The sequence below is a fragment of the Danio rerio genome, chromosome 2 (assembly GCF_052040795.2).
Source record: "Danio rerio strain M-AB ecotype USA chromosome 2, GRCz13ab, whole genome shotgun sequence".
Classification (NCBI taxonomy): Eukaryota; Metazoa; Chordata; class Actinopteri; order Cypriniformes; family Danionidae; genus Danio; species Danio rerio.
The window spans coordinates 52,131,250-52,153,654 of NC_141022.1; the positions used below are offsets into that span (position 1 = coordinate 52,131,250).

At 34.3% G+C, this 22,405-nt stretch overlaps 2 protein-coding genes across 24 annotated transcripts in view; one reads left to right on the forward strand and one right to left on the reverse strand.

Annotated features, from left to right (window-relative positions):
• The window catches only part of si:dkeyp-94g1.1, a 204,767-nt gene that overhangs the window by 79,052 nt on the left and 103,310 nt on the right, over nucleotides 1-22,405 (reverse strand). For 3 of the 23 annotated variants that reach the window (XM_087240148.1, XM_087240151.1, XM_087240142.1), the window contains exons 1-2: nucleotides 905-1,018; nucleotides 263-325 (exon numbers count right to left, since the gene is read on the reverse strand). The exons of 19 other annotated variants lie outside the window; for them this stretch is intronic. The gene's annotated coding sequence lies outside the window, so the exon portion shown is untranslated. Of the gene's footprint in view, nucleotides 1-262; nucleotides 326-904; nucleotides 1,019-22,405 lie in introns of those variants that run through there. One more of the 23 variants, XM_087240155.1, reaches the window with a different exon arrangement.
• LOC141378922 (uncharacterized) lies at nucleotides 1,790-11,782 on the forward strand. Its single transcript, XM_087241584.1, has 8 exons — nucleotides 1,790-1,820; nucleotides 2,016-2,033; nucleotides 7,181-7,486; nucleotides 10,018-10,302; nucleotides 10,409-10,537; nucleotides 10,626-10,666; nucleotides 11,037-11,162; nucleotides 11,296-11,782. The coding sequence occupies exons 3-8, from the start codon at nucleotides 7,399-7,401 to the stop codon at nucleotides 11,440-11,442; spliced, it is 816 nt and encodes a 271-aa protein (XP_087097710.1). The 5' UTR covers nucleotides 1,790-1,820; nucleotides 2,016-2,033; nucleotides 7,181-7,398; the 3' UTR covers nucleotides 11,443-11,782.

The window sequence follows — 22,405 nt, forward strand, 5'->3', positions numbered from 1 at the left end:
CAAATTTTAAAAAAAAACTATTTATTGCATTGTTTGATGTGTTGTTTACAGTCAACTGACTGACTCCTGAAGCAGAATAAATGCAGAAAGACATTTTCCATACTCATAATAACTAACTTTAAAAACGTTAAAATGACAGATCATGTTGTAAATCAGTGAGCCAGTGAAATCTGCTTAACGGCCATAACTCCAAAAACATTAAAAAAATTGTTCACCCCAAAATAATTGTCATTATCCCTTCAATAAAGCACAACACCCTTACCTGACACTGTACATCTGACTGATCCAGCTCTGCATGATCCCGAATCATTACTTTCTCCTTTGCCTGTGATTGATATTGTGACATTAGTATTTTCATAAGCACTCATTATGAAAGCCAAATTGCTTAATATGTGAACTTTTTGTACTTGGCGTTTAGCTGCACTGAAAAAATTATCTTCTGTCAATTTTTTATGTCATTTTATAAAATGCATGACACTGCCAGGCACGTTTCTTTATACTGTAGCACATTTTATACACAATGGTTATTTAAAGTGCTTTAAATAAAGAATGCAAAACTATAATAAAAATAATCACAACAATAAAAACAAAGCAATAAAAAAGGTTAACATTTTAATTCAAATTAATTGAGTCACTTAAAACAGAATAGAAACTGATTATACAAAAATACAGTGGGGTTAGTGTGCTCAGTGTAGCACAGTGCTCATTTAGCAAATACACAACTAAATATTAAGCTAATTGTGGTCGTTAATGTTAAGTTAACATTATGCCAAGTCATCACAAATGAAACGGCATGGGAAACGGTTTTAGCGTTAGCAACAAGCTAACGTTAAGTAGATAAGTAATTTTAATCGCTAATACAGAAGATTCATGGATAATTACATGGGTAAAAAGCAATTTTTACCTCAACTAATTTATGAACGAGTCTGTATTAACTACATCAAGGAGAATCGCTTTATTTAAGGTGAATAAAATCCGTAGCTGCAGCCACACACCTGACGTGTATGTGTGTGTGTGTGTGTGTGTGTGTGTGTGTGTGTGTGTGTGTGAGTAGCCGAATGAGGGAAAGCATTCAGTGGGCCGAACCACTCTGAGGTAGGGGAGGGGGAACTCAACTGTTTCTAAATGCATTTTAAATGATAAATGCGGTTTTCTTTCTACTTAGACAAATATTTTAGCTATATATACATTTATTTTTCACAATTGAGAGTTTTTTTTAATTTTATTTTTTTTGGAGGGGGGGACAACCCTCGGATGGGAGGGGACATGTCCCCTGGGATTTACGCCCATGGCAAACGGGATGGAGCCCTGTGCTCGAGGATCTTTGCTCAGGGCACTCTACGAGAACAGCATGGCTTATTATCAATCATCAGCTAAGTGTGAACTCTTGAAACACCGATTAAATGATCCAACAACCTCTGACAAAGTTTGTTGCCGTTTGTCTGTGCGGTCTGAATTGGCCTCATGCCAACAGTTAAGATCACAAGATACATTAGTACACTGATCATAAATATCATGAATAGTGGACCCTTAACACAAAAAGACATTCAGTACAATCAGGTCATGAGTATTTTTCCGTTGACGGTTGTATTTGGCAATTATCACTTCATTTAAAACATTTAACTATTAAAGATAATTCAGTTTAGATCTGTGCTTAAATAAAATGTCAAGAGTTATAAAATGACCTTTGATTTAGTTTGTGAATACTCACTCTTGTTCTCACACTTTAGAGCTATTTCCTGTGGTAGACAATGCGGTACATAAAGCAACTTGGTTCCACTCTTTTTTTTCAGCGGTGCTCGACACTGTTAGTCTTTCAGGTAATGCTACATTGTATATTATTCGTTTTAAATGTGCTCAAATTAATAGACAATAAGGTAGACAAATTTGCAATATTTATAAAGTTTATAGCCAATGTGTCTGGACATTTTTATGTTTTCTAATACTGACTCTGGCAGGACAACCACAGGCAAGACAGCAGTTTATTGCAATGACTTTTGTGTTCTTCGTTGCAGTTTTGATCTCAACCACAGGTATGAAAATCATTCTCTTCACAGAAATAGCTTGAATTCAGGATAACTGAACAGTTCTTTACTATCAAGTTGAATGACCCTTCTGATGATGCAATAAGCAATACAAGCAATTATTAAACTTATAAAATGTAATAAACAATTTGAAATATTTTTTTACGTAAAATACTTTTGACTTAAAAGAATAATGTAGAAAATAACTGTGTTACTTGGTTGCATCTTTTTTTATTTCATTCGCTTAAGAACTAATAAGAAAATTAAATAGTGATTATTACAGTACTATGGTTGCTGCAACATTAATTACAAAACAATGTATTTAAAGGGTATTTAAAGCAGGTAAATATGTTATTTTATTTTATTATTATTGTTATTATTATTATTTTTATTATTATTATTATTATCATTATTCAGTCTGGGTTTCCATTATGAGCCAGATAATAAATTCTCTGAATTTTATTAAACAAAAGCTTAACTTCTATAACATTTAATGAACATAAAAACAGGCTGATGTTGCTCTATATATTAATAAAATAATATGCTAAATTGGAAACATACTATTAAATGGGTTTAGTTTATATATAATTTTGCATTCCTTTTATATCCACTAAGAGAACAATAGATGATTTCCAAAAAGATTTTTTTTTTTTGTATTTTTCTGTCATCTACTTTTTAAAAACCCAGTTGTTGTAGTGGTCATTTTGGAGCCAAAGCACAAATTCATATTATCCTGACACGTTAGTTAACAGGTACATTCTGCTAATGGCACTGACTTAAATCATTGCCAGTTGATAGGAAATTAATAAAATGTAGCTAAAAAATAGCCTAACCACAAGAGATTTGAATAAAAACGTAAAAAATTTAATAAAAAAGCAGAAAATATTTATTTATATTAATAACCGAAAACTAAAACAAAAAACAAAAATGCCCTGATATTTTATATTGCACCAAAAAAAAAAAAAAAAAAAAAAAGAGAAGCCATGATTTTAAATGTCTGGAATAATAGACTTTTTAAAATTCAACGTTATTCCAGAAATTTAACGACCTGTGTGAACTCTGTAAAGAGATGTTGTTTAATTTGGTAAAAACTATATGCCCTGTTCAGGGTTTCTGTGCCAATTCATGTTGCTCAATTAAAAAAAAACAGGAACAGTATATGAAAAATAATATTGACATACATGTGTGCCTGTGTGTGCATATTGAATGGCTGATAAAACAGGGTATGTGCAGGAATCATAAAGATAATTTCAATACCTTTTTAAGACTTTTTAAAGACCTCAGAATATTTAAAAGAACTCATTGCCATTTCAAGTTCTAACCAGTACCAAACCTTTAATTTAATAAACAGTTGTTAATAAACAGTTAAATAAATGAATGAAGCACAACTGTGCAACAGAACTTAGATGAGCTTGGAAGAAAGAAAGCGGGAAAGAAAAAAATATGTGGTTGTTTTCAGCAACAGGATTCAGCCACTGTTTAAACCCATCTTTCTCCAACCAGGAGTACGCAAACTTACATTATCCTATTTTGCCATCTGCTTTGCTCAATATTCAATTTTATTCAATAAGTATATCATGGGGGCCAGTTCATGTAAAGCATCCCAAATGAGGGGCCGAAGAGATATGACTTACAATATAAGTGAAGACACAACAGCATATACGATCCCATTAGCGGTATTTTTGCTCCTTAAGACATCCACGTTGACTTGTTCTACATTAAAATGTTAGTAAATTGTGTTTTGAAACTACATAATGGCACTGCATTGTACAATGTGACTTTTTTTAATAAACATTTACATTTTGTATTTTAAAGCACAATGGAATCAGTGTATTGCTTAAGTAGGCGTCTTCTACATTCAGACACATTCATATGTTGTATTTTGAACTGCATAACAATTATGGATGCAATAATTATAGATTTTGGTTGTACGATCATAGTCTGAATAATAATCAGGTTTCACGGTTATCACGTCCAATGTAAATTTAAGCTTTATATTAGGTAAGTATTTAAATGAACGGTTGTTATCATCTGCATTCATACATACATCATCATTTTAAGAATTTGTAATAATTCGTCAAACTTATCTTTTGTTTACACTGCACTGAAAGCCATGCACAGCTTCCACCGCAACTGCGTGAGATATTTTCTACTTGGTGCATCTGGAAAGCACGAGCGCATCGCTCCGCTTGCGGGCACATATTAGCATATATTCTAATATTGGAAATAACAGCCTGATCTCACAAGGAAATGATAGTATTTTACGTTTTACCAGTTTAGTAGCTAATTTGTACTAGGCTTGGGCGGCAATACGGTAATATGGTATACCGCGGGATCTAAAAATAGCAACGGTGTCAGTTTCAATACGGTTATACCATCATAAAAAACAATGCACTTGTATAGGAGACAACTATTAAATATTAAAATAACTTATTTAATGCCTACAAATGCGTATGCGTGATTGTCATCACGGGACAGTGTGGAGAAGAGAGAGAGAGAGGGAGAGGAAGAGGGAGAGGTGAGGTGGGGAGTCGCACACCAAGTGACCAGCAGTTTGGCAGTATTTCCGGTTTCGACCAAACGAGAAGGGAGACGTGGTAAATATGAACTAGAGGTCTGCATTCTTGCTGCTGTACTGCAGGAGCCGACCAGATTTCTTGCGGTGCGGAAATGAGTGTCCGAATAAAGTGTGGGACAGGAGCGGTCGGTATCTCTGGTGTAATTTGAAAGCAGCGCGGCCTAACAATATCGTACCTGAGCGAGCGAGCACGCACACGTGGATGCTGTTTGTTTGTTTGTTTGTTTGTTTGTTTGTTTGTTTGTTTGTTTGTTTGTTTGTGTGTGTGTGTGTGTATCAATAGTTTGATGACGTTGTCTGAGCCTCACGTCATATTTTTTTAATTATGCACAGTAATACCAGATACCGGGGTAAAATAGGGAGGAGGATTGACGGGAACAAAATTTGGATACAGCCGAAGCCTAATTTGTATGAATTCATACAAGTCCAGTTGTTGGAAAATGTAAGATTTTAAAAAGGAGGCATGGCACCTAACCCCAACCCTAACCCCAATTGCAATTAGGTGATGAGTAAATCATACCAAATTGTATGAATTAGATCATATGAATTCATACAAATTAGCCACTAAATCAAAAAGCTACGAATTGCCGTGAGATTGTGTTGGAAATAACGAACTTGCATGCAGAAAAGACACGATATGTGAATGGCCTGCTGCTATAGTTGATCTAGTGTGCGTGCTTAATAGGTGTGGCTATAAGCTCAGAACTTTAAACTAGCGCACAGGTGACACAAATTTGGCCGCCAATTGAATAGCCCTGCTTCATGGTTTTGCTATGTGGAGAGCATCACACCGCTTTCCTGCGTTTGTCACAAATTACTTGACATCACCGAGACAGAGGAGCTTGTTTAGAGTCAATATAAAACAGAAAAGATCAACAACCTACCTAGTCTTTACACTTGGGCCAAATACAAATACGTCAAGTAAACTGGCAAAAACACAAGAGTGGACATTGAGATGCACATACAGTATCATACATATGAGCAAATGTTTTCTATTTACAGTATTGGATGTACTGATGACACGACTACAGGATGACATCTACTTTACTAACACTAAATTTTAGCTTTTACTAAGGATGTGCAGTGCCAAACTCAGTCACTTTTCCCGCTTGGCGAATACAGAACATTCTTTTAAAAAACAAAAAAGTCCTATGAGGTTGATATTACATTTTATGCATCGAATGTCACAAGTGTAAATAAATAAATAAAAAAAACAGAGTCTCAAAACCTTCAAAACACCTGCAGCTGACCATCTAAACAGAAAAAGCTAATTAAAAAAGGTCAATAGTATCTGGATGCAGACTTGGATATGTAAGCTGAGACTACATATCTTAGACATGAAACGTCAGACAGAATGTACTCAATGGAGCTAATGAAGTCCCTGTGTTTGCCCCTTTGTAATGAGACATGAGTGCCGCCTTAAACTGTGACTGCTAAAGGGTAAAACTTTGAAGTATTATTACATTGTGCAAAGAGTATTTTTTTCCATTAGCGTCTATGACGCATGAAAAAGACTCCCATACATCAGACTTGCCTAATGTGGGTTTACTAACAGTAAACTGGCCGTTTTCTAATGCAAGCTGAAAGATAGCACATCTTCAGCACTGGCTGTACCCGTGCTCAGTAAGAATGAGGAAATCACAGATATGCTGTTCCGAAATAACGTCGGGACTTGAGAGTGCTATATTATTAGACCGCCTGCTCCCATTCACATTGCACCAGTTACCGACCGCTACCGCATTTTATTTGGAAATGTATTCCCCCGCCACAAGAAATCTGGCCTGGTCTTGCAGAGATCTAGTTTGAAGTAATAAAGACATGCAAAGAATTGCAGACGTGTTGCAGATGCACGTGATATATTCTGCATGCTAATTATCTTGGCTTAAAATAGAGATACAAGTTTCACAATACACTTAAATAGAAACCAAAAACATTTGTCACAGAAGCAGCACATTGCAAAGCTGTTTAATGACCACCAACTCTCATCTCAATTCTAACCTGTGATCTTGATAAGTCCTTCTCACTTCTTGTAAGCATTTGAGAGTCAGACACGGTTACTGTTTCAAGTCATGCACCGTGTAACTTCCTGACAATGATTCATAGCACAATGTGAACACAGCAGCAACTGAACGCTACCCCAGAGAGTCACACAGTACGAAAACAACTGTGATCTGACAGCTTTAAAAAAATCAGGCAGTGTACTCAGATAATTTTGTAAAATTGTAGTATGTTTTGTTGCTTCTAATCATTTTAATGCATCCTTGTTAAATAAAAGTATCACTTGCAGCAAAAAAAAAAAAAAAAAAAAAAATATATATATATATATATATATATATATATATATATATATATATATATATATATATATATATATATATATATATATATATATGATTGGATTATCCCTATTTTAAAAGCGAAATGATGAAATGAAAGCATCAATTTTACCTCAGGATGGATGATCTGAATTGTTATTGTCCGATACAGAAATTGCTGATCAGTGACCAGCCACAAAAATGCTTATATCTAACTTTTGCAACCAAAAATTTATTTGATGCATTTTTCTCTGTTTCTGCAGCATCCATATGCAAAGCTATAAATGTTGTCTATGTGCAGACAGGAGGTTCTGTTCAGCTAGACATACAGACTGATAATGTACCACACTTTAATACACTGATCTGGATCAATGATAAGTCCGAAAATATTGTAATATTCACAAGAAAAAGCAAGGACATCATCCCTAACAAGCACAGTGTGATTTTCAACCCGTCAACATTCTCTCTGACACTGAAGAACATGCAGAGGACAGACAGTGGACTCTACACAGCAAGAATATTTGGGACTCAAAATGAGGATATTGGGACATACAATGTATCTGTTATTGGTGAGTTTGAGTTGCATTTTAGACGTTGCTAAAAATCAAACCAAAGTAGGGCTGCACGATACTGGAAAAATGAGAGATATGCGATGTTGTTAAGTATTGCAATAATGGTATTGCTTATGATATAACATTTTCCTAGAAAAAAAGATAAAAGACTGAGATCTAATCGGATCTAATTAATCCTAATTTGGACAAAATATAAAGTCAAACTGCAAACATGTAGTCTTTAAAACACTATGAATTTGTGTAAAGTAAATATTCTTACTTTGATTGGCTGTTGCCCTCTCTTATTTCAACTCTAGGGATGCAGCGATTATAGATTTTGTTTGTACGATTATAGTCTGAGAAATAATTCACAGTTAACACGATTACTATGCATTCTTTAATTTCAAAACACTACTAGTTTAGAAAAATCACATGAAAACTCCTTATATTTTACAGAGTTATTTATTGCTGCTCAGTAACTAATTAATACAGCACATAATAATAGTATTAAAAACAAACAATAGCCCATTTCTCTCCTTGTTCATTAGTCATTCATTTACAGTTTAAATATATTTATGCTTAAATGTCAAAAATTTCACTTATTTTTAAGCACAATGAATAAATTAAAAAATAAGAATAAATGAAAAATAGTATTTGTCTAATGCAGGGCTTGAAAATAACTTTTTTTACTTGGTACCACCGGTACTCCCCACTTAGAAAACTTAGGAGCACCCACCAAGAATGAAGCATTGCAGTAAGAAATATACATTTTGCAATGTTGTTTTATAAGCATGTCAATTTAATAAACAGAAAGATCGGACAAAAGAAAGGAAGAAAAATCTTAGTTCTACCACTCTTTAATGGTTTTGGTTTCGGTTTGTGTCATTTTAAATGCTCAGTCTCGTTATGCTCTGATTTACATTTTACTGTGTTTGTGGAAAAGCAGGCGACCCAATATATGAGTAGGGCATAGCAGGAATCTCGCGATGGCCACCTGCGCAATACCGTTTCTTGCCATGAGCCGCAGTTTCAGTTTAAACTTGGTAAAGGTAAGCTTCTTTGCCGAAGATGTGTACAGTGTTATTTTTACATTTAGCGTCTATTTGCACTGAACACGCAGTGAATGCAACGCATCGAGATTTAGGCCATTAAACAGCTGAGTCTTTTAGCATTCTCTCTCCAAAATCACTCGACTGATCTTGGCTGGTGGATCAACATTCACTGCATGATCGCTGTCATCGGCGCCATTATATGTAACCTAAAAGGCCCTATTATACAACCGGCGCAATGCGCAACGCAATTGTTTTTTGCTAGTTTCAGCTCGACGCAAGTGTCGTTTTGAAGTTTTGCACATTGCTGACACGTTGATATTTTGAGGAACTAAAATACACTGTGGACTTTAGACCTGCTTTCAGCTGGTCTATTGTAGTGCAGAGCACGCTAGTTGTGCACCTCGCTTAAACATTGCTTAATTCACCTCAGCCATAGTTATTCCATTATGCATGGTTATTAGTCTTGGTGTACAAACTAGTGCACAGCTGGCATAACTTTGTTTAGTTGCTGCAGTTTTGTTCCATGCAGAAATGCAGTGTTGAGAAGCCTTTATAAATAATTAACTGTGATGAATTAAAGCGCAGTTAAAAGTGAAACAGGTTAATCGTTGCACCCCTACTCAAGCCATTAGTGTTTAATTTTAGCTTCACCTCTGGGTTCTTTCTTCCCATCTGATTGGTCAAATTTAGATAAACATTCATTCACTCATTCATTCATTCATTTTCTGTGATTTATCAGAGGTCGCCACAGTGGAATGAACCGCCAACTATTCCAGCATAAGTTTTATGCAGCGGATGCCATTCCAGCCAAAAACCAGTACTGGAAAACAACCATACATGCTCACATTAACACACACTCATACACTACGGCCAATTTAGTTAATCTAACTCACCTATACCACATGTTTTTGGACTGTGGGGGAAACCGGAGCACCTGGAAGAAACTTGCAACAACACGGGGAGAACATGCAAACTCCACACAGAAACTGACCCAGCCAGGACTTGAACCAGCAACCTTCTTGGTGTGAGGTGATAGTGCTAACCACTAAATCACTGTACAACCCATTTAGATAAACAACCAATGAATAAAATAAAAGATAATTCAACACATATCTATGATATGTACAGTACTGTATATGGCACAATCTATTATTGTGATAACTGTAATTTTGAAATATATTGTGCAGCCCTCAGCCAAAGTGTCACATATCAAGCTAAATCTCATTTCAAATCAATCATATATGGATATACATGTATGACTTGTATGTATGTAGTTAAAAGAACACAGAGTATGTGCTTTTGAACATTCAGTTAACCCTTATTAGAACCTGAAGTTTTAACTTGCAATGTAGGCAATACCAATTTTCTCTTTCTGACATTTCTAACATAGCTTTTGCAGCACGTCATATTACCCTTAAATTAGCTTAAAGTCTTTATAAACACTTGTCTGTCACCGTAAATATGCATCCTTATGCAGAAACATTTTATTTATTCCAGATGCAGTGGATTCTCCTGTTCTGAACAGGAACTTCACTATGATCAGTGTTAACTCCTGTATTGTTGACGTCTCATGTAGTGCCCATAGCTTTCAACTCAACAACCAATACTACAGCGACAACTGCAGTCAGGAGGAAGTGGCATCATCTGAAATGCAGACTTTAACCCTGTATTGCATAGAGAATGTGGTTGTTTGTAATTACAGTAACCCAGTCAGCTGGAAGAACTCTACAATCGAATTAACCCAGCTTTGCACATTTCATCAAGAAAGCAACGACTCCAACGGTACATCACCCTTACTTGAATATTAGGTTGCTCATACTCAAAATACTAAGAAGTATCTTTAATAGAGTGCTCTGATTACTGTTAATGTCACATTTCACTTCAACAGAACCTCCTGAAAATGACCAGCACAGTTCTTTTCCTCTCCACTGGCTCTTGGTCATTGCTGCTGGTGTTGCAGTGTTGGTTTTTGTAGCAGTTTCTGTAACATTCTGCTCTTACCAGAAGTGTAAAAAAGGTATGCATGAAATGAAAAGGATATATGTTCAGTAAAAATAAATAATTATTTGTGGGATTCTTAAATTATTCTATTCTAAATATCTTAGAAGTCCAAGTGATCGATCACACCGTCTATGCACAAGTTAAGGTAAGCTTTAAATCATTTTTGTGCAACATTATTGATTAATGGTCTTAAATCTAAGAATGAACTTTTTTTTTTTCAAATGCTGGGTTAAATATTAACTTATTGCTGGGTTAATTATGGACAAACCCAACAATTGGGTAAAATATTTTATTTCAATTGAATGTAAAAAATTTACCCAACATTAAAATTGTCCATATTTGACTCAACATTTGATTAACACAACCAGACATTTAAAAAGAAAATTAATGTCAGTTAATACTGGAGAAATACAAACTTCAGATCTCTTTTATGTCCACATATTATTACACTTGTAGTATAATTGTGATTAAGCATGTACAGTAAAATTTAAAAGACTGATTGAATTGTTCTGCAGCCAAAGAATAAAGTAAAAAGACCTCTGGAGATGTTGGAGAAATCAGAGAATCCTCAGACTGAGTATGGGCTTACAGGAGAGCACAAGCAAACTCACAACACCAGTCAGACAATGACAACACATGAGGTGAGAAAGAGAGGAATTAATTTACTTCATCATGCAGAAGCCTGGAAATAAGCATTAAAAGAGCAGTTATACATTGTGTTCCTGTGTACTCCATTTGATATATTTTACTTCATCTGTATTTCCTCATATACAGGCAAATACAGCAATGAAAAATCAGCCCTGCACCACCTACAGTACCATAGGAGAACACCAGAGACCAGCACTGCCCTCTGAATCAGAAAACACTATTTATTCTGTTGTGACTGAACCCAAACATGGCAGACCACCTGTTCATAAATAGATCAAGTTAAATATATGTAAAATGTGTGTCAATTGTCATTTTTGAAATACCACTCCCTATCATACAAAAAAAAAATAATAATAAATATATATTTTTGCTGCTTGCTAAAACTTCTTATTTAAAATGAGCTGGATAAACAATTCTTGAGTTTTTTTTTTTTTTTTTGCAGGACAACTTAATTGTTTTTTGATTGATGCACTTATATTTGTAAAAACAATTAAGCTAACCTAATTGATTTGTGTTGGGACAGACAACATGAAATAATTGTGTGAAACCCAGCATTTTTATGTGTGATGACACTTTCTTGTAGTTTTTTGCTATTAAACTGTTTCTGATGTCACTGCACTCTGGTTATTTACACATATACAGTCCATAATAATCACTGGACTGATATAATTCTTAGAGAATAAGTAAAAGTGTAATTCTCTATTTCTCTCTTAAAGGGATTGTTCACCTCAAAATGAAAATATACTCTGCTTAAGGCTGATTTATACTTCTGCGTCAAACACCGGCGTATGCTACGGCGCTGACGCATAGCCCTTCGCCGTGAGTTGCGCCGGTCACTTGACGCAGAAGTATAAACCAGGCTTTATACACACAAGGGCCTCCAAACTTTTATAAGTTTTTTTTCTTAACACTAAAGAAGAGTGTTCTGAACACAGAAAACATGTAACCATTGACTTTAATATTAGGAAAAGGGAAGTCTTCTGGAAGTCAGTGGTTATAGCAAGTTTCAACATTCTTCAGAATGTCTTCTTTTGTGTTCAACAGAAGAAAAAGTCAAACAGGTTTGGAAGTGGTATGGATAGAGAATAATGACAGAAATGTAATTTGTGTGAGCTTTAATAATGAGAAACACGTTACAAAGTGAAAATGTTCCATGTTTAGTACTATTTTGACCAATTTGTTTTTCAACTATTTATTTTCGTGTAACTTTAGAAGACAAGAAATGTATGATTCATGCAAAAGTCAAATCATAGGTTTTATTTATAATAATATGTTTAGCCCTTGGAACTGCTATTGTACAGTTGAAAGCCAAATTATTATTATTTTATTATTATTATTACTATATTAATTATTATATCATTATTCTTTAGTATATTCAAACATATTCTTATTACACGTTTTTATTATTTTATTAATCTACACTCATATTCAAATAAGTAAAGTTTCATTTGGACATTGAGCATGCAATTTGACATTTTTGCAGTATTTCCTTTTATTTTTTATTTTTTATGAATTAATTCTGTTTTTTGCGGAGAAAAAGAGTTTAGCCCCCTTAAGAAAATTCCCGATTGGCTACAGAATAAACCTATGTGGCCAATGATTTGAACTACCATAACTAACCCTATTTAACCTAATTAACCTGAGCCTTTAAATGGCAATTTTTTTTACTGAAAAACAGTATCTTGCAAAAGATTTAATAACATATTTTTATTATTAATGTCAAAAACAAAATAAAGTCCTTTTAAGAAATTAGTTATTAAAACCTGTTAAAATATTTTTTATATATATTTTTAAATAAAATTAAAATGTTTAAAAATATGTTATTCTTTCATGGCACTTTGAATTAAAACATTTCAATAAAAAATAATTAAATAACAACAGGAGGGCTAAACATTTTGTCTTCAACTGTATACTAAAATATTCGTTGTTATAACTCTGACACAGTAAGTATTGTGAACATTGAGATTTATTTTTCATGTACTGGGTGTTTTTGGCTTGGTAAGGGTCTTTATTGTGGATATCTAGAACTGTTAATGATAGTGAAAGTGAAAAGAGACCTCATATAATAGTGAAGAGCTTTTTTTTTTTTACAGTATAAGGTAATACAAAATTTAATTAATTAATAATTTTCCTTCAGCGTAGCCCCTTTATTCATTAGGGGTTGACACAGCGGAATGAATAGTCAACTTATACATCATATGTTTTACACAGCGGATGCCCTTCCTTAGTGGGAAACATCCATACACACACGGTTGTGACTATCCTTGATTAAAGTTCAAATTAGTCGCATCTTAGGTCTGCTAAGGGGTTTAGAAACTTCATTAGCTAATAATACATGGAACAATAAATCTTCATTTGTGGCTGTTTATTGCAGAATTAGTTGAACAAAAACTTATATGAAATAAACAAAATCAAACGACTTTGGCCATCAAACACTAAAGGTAAGGTCTAAAGACCATGTGCTCCCAGCAGGCCCTTCTCCAGTAGGCCACACCCAGGCCTTTTAAGCTTCCTTTGGCCTGCAGGGGGTGCAAATCTCCAAAATAAAATAAATCAAGATTAACATCACAACCTTTAAAAAAATAGACAAATGGCTCCTACACACACTCATTTACACACATACACTACGGCCAATTTAGTTTATTTAATTCCCTTATAGCGCATGCCTTTGGACTGTGGGGGAAACTGGAGCACCCAGAGGAAACCCACACGAACAGAGAGAACATGCAAACTCCACACAGAAATGCCAACTGGCCCAGCAGGGAATTAAACCAGCGACCTACTTGCTGTGAGGCGACGGTGCTAACCACTGAGCCACTGTGTCGCCCCAATACACACCAATATGCTACATAAATAATTAATAAAAAGTATTATAGAATATTGGATCCTACTATTCTCCAACATTAAATACTCTCACAGTAAAATGAAAACTTTTGTAAGCAGCCATGTTTTAGGCATGGGCAGGGCTGGCCTGTGGCATAGGCAGTATAGGCAAATTCTAAGGACGCTGTACATTCGGGGGTGCCAGGGGGAAGAAAAAAAAAGTGTAACTTTCACTGATCTTAAAACTAGTTGGTATATTGACTTATACCGAATATAATAAATAAATACGCCCACATTTATTTAACTGCATAGTGCAAAGTCTACTAAGAAGTAGTATTAAATAATGATAATATAGCTTAATCATCTAAGTGTCGATCATCAAAAAGAAAAGAAAATAATTCAATGTGTGCATGCTGACTGACTGATGCACTCCATATGATAAACTTTTCCCAGATCAGCTTACACGCCATTTAAAGAGGAGCGAGTGTGGGATGCTTTGGTGATTCGTATGCGTGTTTAAACAGACAAATACGCTTAAAAATATGTAAACATGCCCGTCCTGCGTGTTTTTTTTTTAAACACTACTAATTTTCTCTTAAATGAGCTCAAACAGTTACTAAAGTAGTCAAATGCTTTCATTATAGATCTGTGCATTCTTACAGTGACACCTCTGTTATTAAACAAAACACAATAAGAGATTCATTTGCTGCTCTTCACTAAATAACTATAGTAACTTTTATTAATATGCAAATACAAAAGTGAAGTAGATTTTATAGCTTTAATTTCTGTATAGGTCATTGATTTTAATAGGCTAAATTGTTTTATTTTACTGTCAATATTTTCTAATGTTTGCTATGTATTCTATTATTTGAAGCTATTTGTCGTCACATTTTTTTACATCCCAACATTGACAGATATGGCATAACATTGCTAATCTAGAAATAGCTATAGTGCTATGTGTTAGCTTTAACATCAGCTAATGTTATAGAAGGGCACAGATGTTATGGAAAATAGTAATAATAATGTAACTACCCTCATCATTCCTTCTTCAAGCAAATGTTTAAATATTAGATCTATTCAGCAATAACGTTAATTGCATTGGCATATTTATCTGACGTTTTTCCAGCTTGTAGTAGTCGATCAAAAAGCGATTTAGTTTCTTATGACAATATACACTAGCAGTGGAATTTACTGTGATGTGACGGATACCTGAAAAAACCACCTGAAATCTTGCCTAGGGTGCCAAATTGGTTAGGGCCGGGCCTGGACACAAGCAAACCAAGACTAAAAACAGCATCATACAAGAGCACTGCACAGAATGTGTAATAGCTGTTAGTTGGCCACCAGATGGAGAACTCATCAACAACTTACAAATACAGTTTTAAATGTTAGAACCATCAAAGCGGTTCATATTCATTTAAACAACTCAATTTACATACATAATAGATTTTTAAAAATGAGATTTGGTCACAAACATAAAAGCTCAATTTTCCAGTGTGTAGCGTCTCATTTTATAACCAAATGAACATAATTTAAGTCAACAGGAAAGTGGTGAAAGGTGCTAAAAAAAGTGAGAGGTGGGGTGAGCAGTGAAGTGGAACAGTAGAAGAAAAAAAGAGATAGAAGAAAAAAAGGTGGCCCCTAATGACTTGCAAAGAAGGAAAAAAACAGACTGAACCATAACTCTTGAAATCAAATACTGCACATCCACAGGCTTTATGAAAAATGGCAAACTCAGTAAAACAAAAATAAACTTTATTCATCTTGCTAAATATTGTGATAGTTTCACATTTTGTGTGTGTTGTGTTGGTCTTATACTTGACTTTCTAACTCAGGGAGAAGTTCCTCTTACAAGCTCAAGACATTATATTTAAGTTCAAGTGTCATATCCGCATTTTGCTCATGTTCAGGTGTCCAAATAGCTGTGATATTTCCATCTGAACTACAGCTAGAGGCAAATGGAAATGACACTGAGTTGTTTCTGACACTTCTCTAACACATTGCTAATTTCCTTTTATCAAACAACCCACACAGAAATGTGTTTGTTCACTTGAATGGCATTAATTCAGCTCCTGCTGTTTGTTCAAAATCATCTTAATTCGATACATCTTTAATGATTTATTTCAGTAACCATCAGCAAAACACAGCAAATAAGTACTTTAAAATCTCTATGGAAATGCATATGTTTTTTATGATTTTATTATTAATGTTTGATGACAGTCCTTTTAACAAATGAATCAAGGTTGTTTCGGGGAATGATTCCAATTCAATGTCAACGAGCTAAATCAACATTCAATAAACATAACATTCTGGCTGTGGTGTGATGACTGTCTATGAAAACTGAAGTATGCATAAAGCTAGAGTGCTGAACTCTGTCTTTATATAGAAAAGATTATTTTTATCTCATCCGGTTTCAATGTGGAGATCTGTGTGTTTGTGCAAACAGGAACTTCTCTTAAACTACTAGTAACTGATGATTTATACCTAAAAAAAATTAATCTGAAAATCTAGTAAAAGGAATCTAAGAAAGTATACTTAAAGCACTCAAGGACAGAGTGTATTTCAATCATAAAAACTTTCCTCTGATACCAAGGAACATGCAGAAGAAACGCAATGCACCCACACAGCAAGAGCAAGTGTAGACACAAAGAAATTCTAACACTAACTGTGTATCTGTTTTCAGTGAGTGTCATATGTACATCTTTAATGTTTTCTCTTGAAGAGAGTCTAAGCTTAGTTTTTAAAAGCAGATAGCGCTGTATGCAGTTTATTTTTATCAAAATAAACTGTTAAATCATGCATACAGCTGAGGTCAAAAGTAAAGAATATTTAAAAAAATGTTCTTTATTTGTTATTTATTATTGATTAATTATTATTGAACACATGAACAAATACTCAGACTATTCACATTTTTTGAAACTGAAATCCATCTATCAAGATCCATTGAGTATATAATATACACGTTTTTATAAATGTATTATTATTTATCATATTTTACATCAGGCCTTTTGGTAACTTTTTTTGCTCAAAACTTTTTATTTTAATTACAAAAAAGTGAGCCCAATCAGCACATATCACTTTGAAAAAAAGCTATGCATTTATACTTCTGCGCGCTGTATCTGTTGGTCTGCATTAACACTTCCGAAACGCTAGTTGGCAGTGAGGCGTTAATGTTCCTCAGTGTCGAGTTTCTTCGCTGCTGATTTGCTTTTCCTAAACACTTCCTGAATGTACAAGTGGCTCAAACTCGCTAATTTTGAGGCAGGAACTGGTGGACATGCAACAACTTTAACTATGAGGTAAACACAAAACAAAACTTTCCATCCAGAGCTTCTTCACGGGACTCCACACTTGAAAACAATCGCTCCATCGGCCTTGCGCCATTCGCGCAGTTGTTGGTCCCGCCCAGACTCGTCAGCGCTACCAAGCCGACCAATCACAGAGCTTGAGCTATGCGTAGTTGCGACGTGAAGTTACATTTTTTGAAAGGTGCACGTCAGCGACGCCGACTGCCATGGCGTAGGGTTATGCGTCAACACCGTAGCATATGCGTGCATTTGACGCAGAAGTATAAATCAGCCTTTAGTATGCATGTTAGAAGTGATTGCATTTTTAAGTTCGTTTGCCCTTTAGGACTCCCATATATATCACTTTGTTTTGACAAATGTACAAAAAGTACAGAAGCAAAGCAAATTGGGAAGAAAATTGGGGTGGGAGGAGATGTCATTCTGTGTGACTTAACGTGCTTAATGTAATTGTACATTTACTACTTCATACTATTTCAGTTGTGTTCAGAACTGCAAAATGTATTTGTTTGAAGCATGTTGATGAGGAAAAAATATCCTTAATTTATTGCTGGAAATATTTTGGCACTGTCACACTTGCCTGTTATAAAATATAGTTGGACTGGGGGGATAGGGGCGTAAAACTCGCATACCCCTCAGTAAATGCTGAGATGCCCTTATCCCTGCTTAGAGGACCATCTGCTGTTAAAAACTACACTGAAATAATATTCAAAGATGATTCTTTGGAGAATTTTTTTTTTAATTTTAATTACTAATTAAAATATTTGAATAATAATAAATTTATTATTAATTTTATTTGGGCTGAATTTAAACAAGCAAATTAAGTTGAACATTACTAAACCTAATTTGTTTGTTTAAATTCAACACATAAATTGTTTGCAACAATTTTGCAGACATTATTTTTTTCAGTGTAGCCTAGAGCACTATTTGCCGTTAAAACTAGCCTAGAGCACCATTTGTGCCTAAAAACTATTATAGAAAAGTTTTAGACTTAAAGAAACTTTTCAGCATTCTGAAAAGTTGCATCTCAAACACAACAGAATATCATCGCTCATCACTAGTGGTGCAGATGCGTTCTCTAACAAACTGTAGTTTCAAAATGCAACCATTTAGTCTGGAGACCTACTAAAGTTTTACTGTAATTTGACAAGTTCTATCACCGTTAAATAAAGACCTAAATACTGGACTGAAATACAGTACCTGTTGGTTTACTTTAACTTTGGCAAAACTCATTTTAGCCTTACTGTATATTGATATAACATAAGTTAGAGAAGCATCTCTGCATCTCTTTTGAATAATGCACGTTTTGCCTACTGGTCTACTTTATTTATCGTCAATTTCTGTTAAAAAAAAAAAAGTATAGAGGTGTCTGTAATGTTTTCCCAACACAAAGGAGAGAGAAGAAACAGTTGGCAAAAAAGAAGACAAAATATGATCTTAAGTTTCGTTCAAAAAAAAAAAAAAAAAAAAGCTGTGGGGTTTTATAAAGGGAAGCACACAAACACAATTAAACCAGTCAAAATTATTAAATATGATAATTTTGCTTAGCTAACAATGTGAAAAAAAAGGTATAGGAGAAAAATTAAAGAGACATCCTGATATTCCATGACTTGCAAAGAATATATTTAATTCGCTGATGTTCAATGTCTGGAACAGACCTTTTAGAATTCGATGACATTGCAGAAATTGCATGACCCTTGGGAACCCTGGATAAGGGCACCTCGTAATAATGATACAGTTGAAGTCAGAATTATTAACCCCCCTGAATTGTTAGCCCTCGTTTATTTTTTTCCCCAATTTCTGTTTAACGGAGAGAAGATTTTTTCAACACATTTCTAAACATAATAGTTTTAATAACTCATCTCTAATAACTGATTTATTTTATCTTTGCTATGATGGCAGTCAAAATTATTTGACAAGATATTTTTCAAGACACTTTTATAAAGCTTAAAGTGACATTTAAAGGCTTAACTAGGTTCATTAGGTTAACTAGGCAGGTTAGGGTAATTAGGCAAGTTATTGTATAATGATGGTTTGTTCTGTAGTCAAGTCAAAGTCAAAGTCAACTTTATTGTCAATTCAGCCACATGTACAAGACATAGAGAATCGAAATTGCGTTACTCTCAGACCCAAGGTGCTTAACATTAATATAAAAAATATATATATAAAAAATAGTAGAGTTTAAGAAAAAGAAAATTTACAGTATACTGTAGACTATTAGAAAAAAAATATAGCCTAAAGGAGCTGATAATTTTGATCTTAAAATGATTTTAAAAAATTAAAAACTGCTTTTATCCTAGCTGAGATATAACAAACAAAACTTTCTCTAGAAGAAACAAATTATCAGACATACTGTGAAAATGTCTTTGCTCTGTTAAACATCATTTGGGAAAAAAATAAAAAAAAACAGGGGGGGGGGGGTGGGCTAATAATTCTGACTTTAACTGTTCTATAGTTCATCTGGATATATTATTGTCTACTGTTTTTTGAATACTATGAATCAGCCCCACTAAGAGTGCATGCTATGAAACACTTTATAGTACGGGAGTATATCATTTTGGATAAATCACTTGATTACCTAATTTTGGCTTATTTGATTAAGGTTTCAGCTGGAATCTGCAAGATTAAAACCCTCCAGAAACAAAGAATAGTGATTCCTGCTGTAGAAGTTATGAAAGAGGGACATGAACCATAAATTAAGCTCTGTACCACAACTTATCATGCATGTGGGTGGTTTCCAGAGTAGTTTCTGTTTTTATTGTGATATATGAGTAAGGTTATGAGGATATTTCCATTTCTTATTACTTAATCATTGTAATAATTTAATAAATCATTATGTACAATCACATATACTACTAGGCACAAGCAGGAAGTGGTTTAGCTGAAGTACAGACTCAGAGTGACAACAACAGAGAGTTTGATTCCTTTAGTTCCTTAATTTAAGTTGAGCTGGAGCTGTTTCATGTGAGATTTCAATATTTTTTAGGCTTTGTAGAATGTGCAGCAGATTTTTTTTTTTTTTAAAAACTGAGTCATAGCATGCATTTACATTTAGTAGTTTTGCAGACTGACTTTACATTTGCTGAATTCAGAAGTTGTTTACTCCAGCATTATAACCGTAGAAACAGGAGGATGTGGTGTAAAGTTGAAGTGTGAACTTGCTACATGCAAGACTTTTCTTTTGTTTATGCTAATCATCATACCCATATTATCCATCTGGACTACAACATCCATCATGCATTGCGTCAGTCATACACACACAGCTACAGATCATTTACACTAATTACCTTTAACAACACTAACATACTCTCTTAAGTCTTTTTTTTTTTTTGCTACAATTCAAAGTGTTCTCCCCTGTTTAGCCTTGCCAATGATTCAACACTTTGACTGATTATCATGTTTTGGATTTTTTGCCCACCGTCTTGACACTTCATCTTTTTTATGGATTACACTCTACACTGCAAAATTGCTTTTCTTAATTAGATTTTTTGTTTAAGATATTTAGAAATTTGTTTTTTTTACTCTTCAATCATGAAAATTTTTCAAGGCATGCAAAACATATGGTCTTGTTTTAAGAAATGCCATACCAAAATTATTTTTTTCCTTAAATGAAGCTAAATAATCTGCCAGTGGGCTTAGCAAAATAATCTTGTTTTTCCTTCTGACATTCGATTAATTTACTTTCCCCATCAGCAGATTAAGTTTATTTTAAACTCACTTCAAATTGACATATTTCTTAAATCAACACTATAATTTTTGCTTGTCTAGAAAATAGAAGATATTACCCATTGATGATAATCGATGATAATTTTACTGTAAAATAAAATAATAATGGGATTTAAATAATAATAATAATAATAATAATAATAATAATAATAATAATAATCTTTTCCATTTAATTTATACACTTTAACTTCCACCATTTCCGATAATCGTTTCATTTACAGCCCCTGATATAAGAGAGGAAGTACAAGTGTGACAATATGCTTTAATTTGCTACACTGCTTCATCTCTGTTTAAGCAAAGAGCAATGAACACTATTAACACACCCCACACAGACTCTTCCATACCCTCACTGCACATAATCAATATGTAGCATGCACTGCACTTTAACCAATCCATACTTGAAACAATACTGCCAACAATTATGTGGACACCTATTCACTGTACACATCGCTGTCAATTTTACATTGTCGTTGTATTTGCACTGTCTGTATTTTATACTGTCTGAAGCCAGCACCTAAGCTTTTCAATCATCATAGCACATGTGCTGCTGAGGATGTGACAATAAAAGTGATTTGGTTTGATTTGAACGGCACAGGGATAAAGGAACAACTCAGCTTAAATGTAAAATGCACAGAAATGACTTAATGCGTGAAGTTTTGAACTTGCATTGCAGTGCTCGTGTGGGTATTGTTGAAGGAATTTTGTCGTGTCACATGTTGTTTGGACAGTCTTAGTCAGTACCAAAGACAAAACTGAAACCAACAAAATAATTGACCCGAATGAATATATTAAGATATTTTTTACATATTATAGTGGAAAAAATTTTATTTTTATTTTTATTTTTAATTTTTTTTTTTTTCGCAATACCCCTGTTGTTCAGTCATTAATTTCCTTTCTTTTCAGCATAGTCCCTTTATTAAACCAGGTTCACCACAGCAGAATGAACCGCCAACTTATCCAGCACATTTCACACAGTGGATGGCCTTACAGCCGCAACCCATCCCTGGGAAACATACACACACTCATTTACACTCATACACTACGGACAATTTAGCCTACCCAATTCACCTGTACCGCATGTCTTTGGACTGTGGGGGAAACCAGAGCACCTGGAGGAAACCCACGCAAACGCAGGGAGAACCGGCAACCTCCATACAGAAACGCCAACTGACCCAGCCGAGGCTCGAACCAGCTGCCTTCTAGCTGTGAGGCGACAGCACTACCTACAGCGCCACTTTGTCACCTTACCTCTGTTGTATTTAAAAGTATTATCTTTTATTTTTAATAATGTTAGATAACCACACTCTAAACCAGGAGTTCCCAAACATTTCAGCTCATTACCCCCAAAATAACAATGCTATTGACTCGCGACCCCTATTATT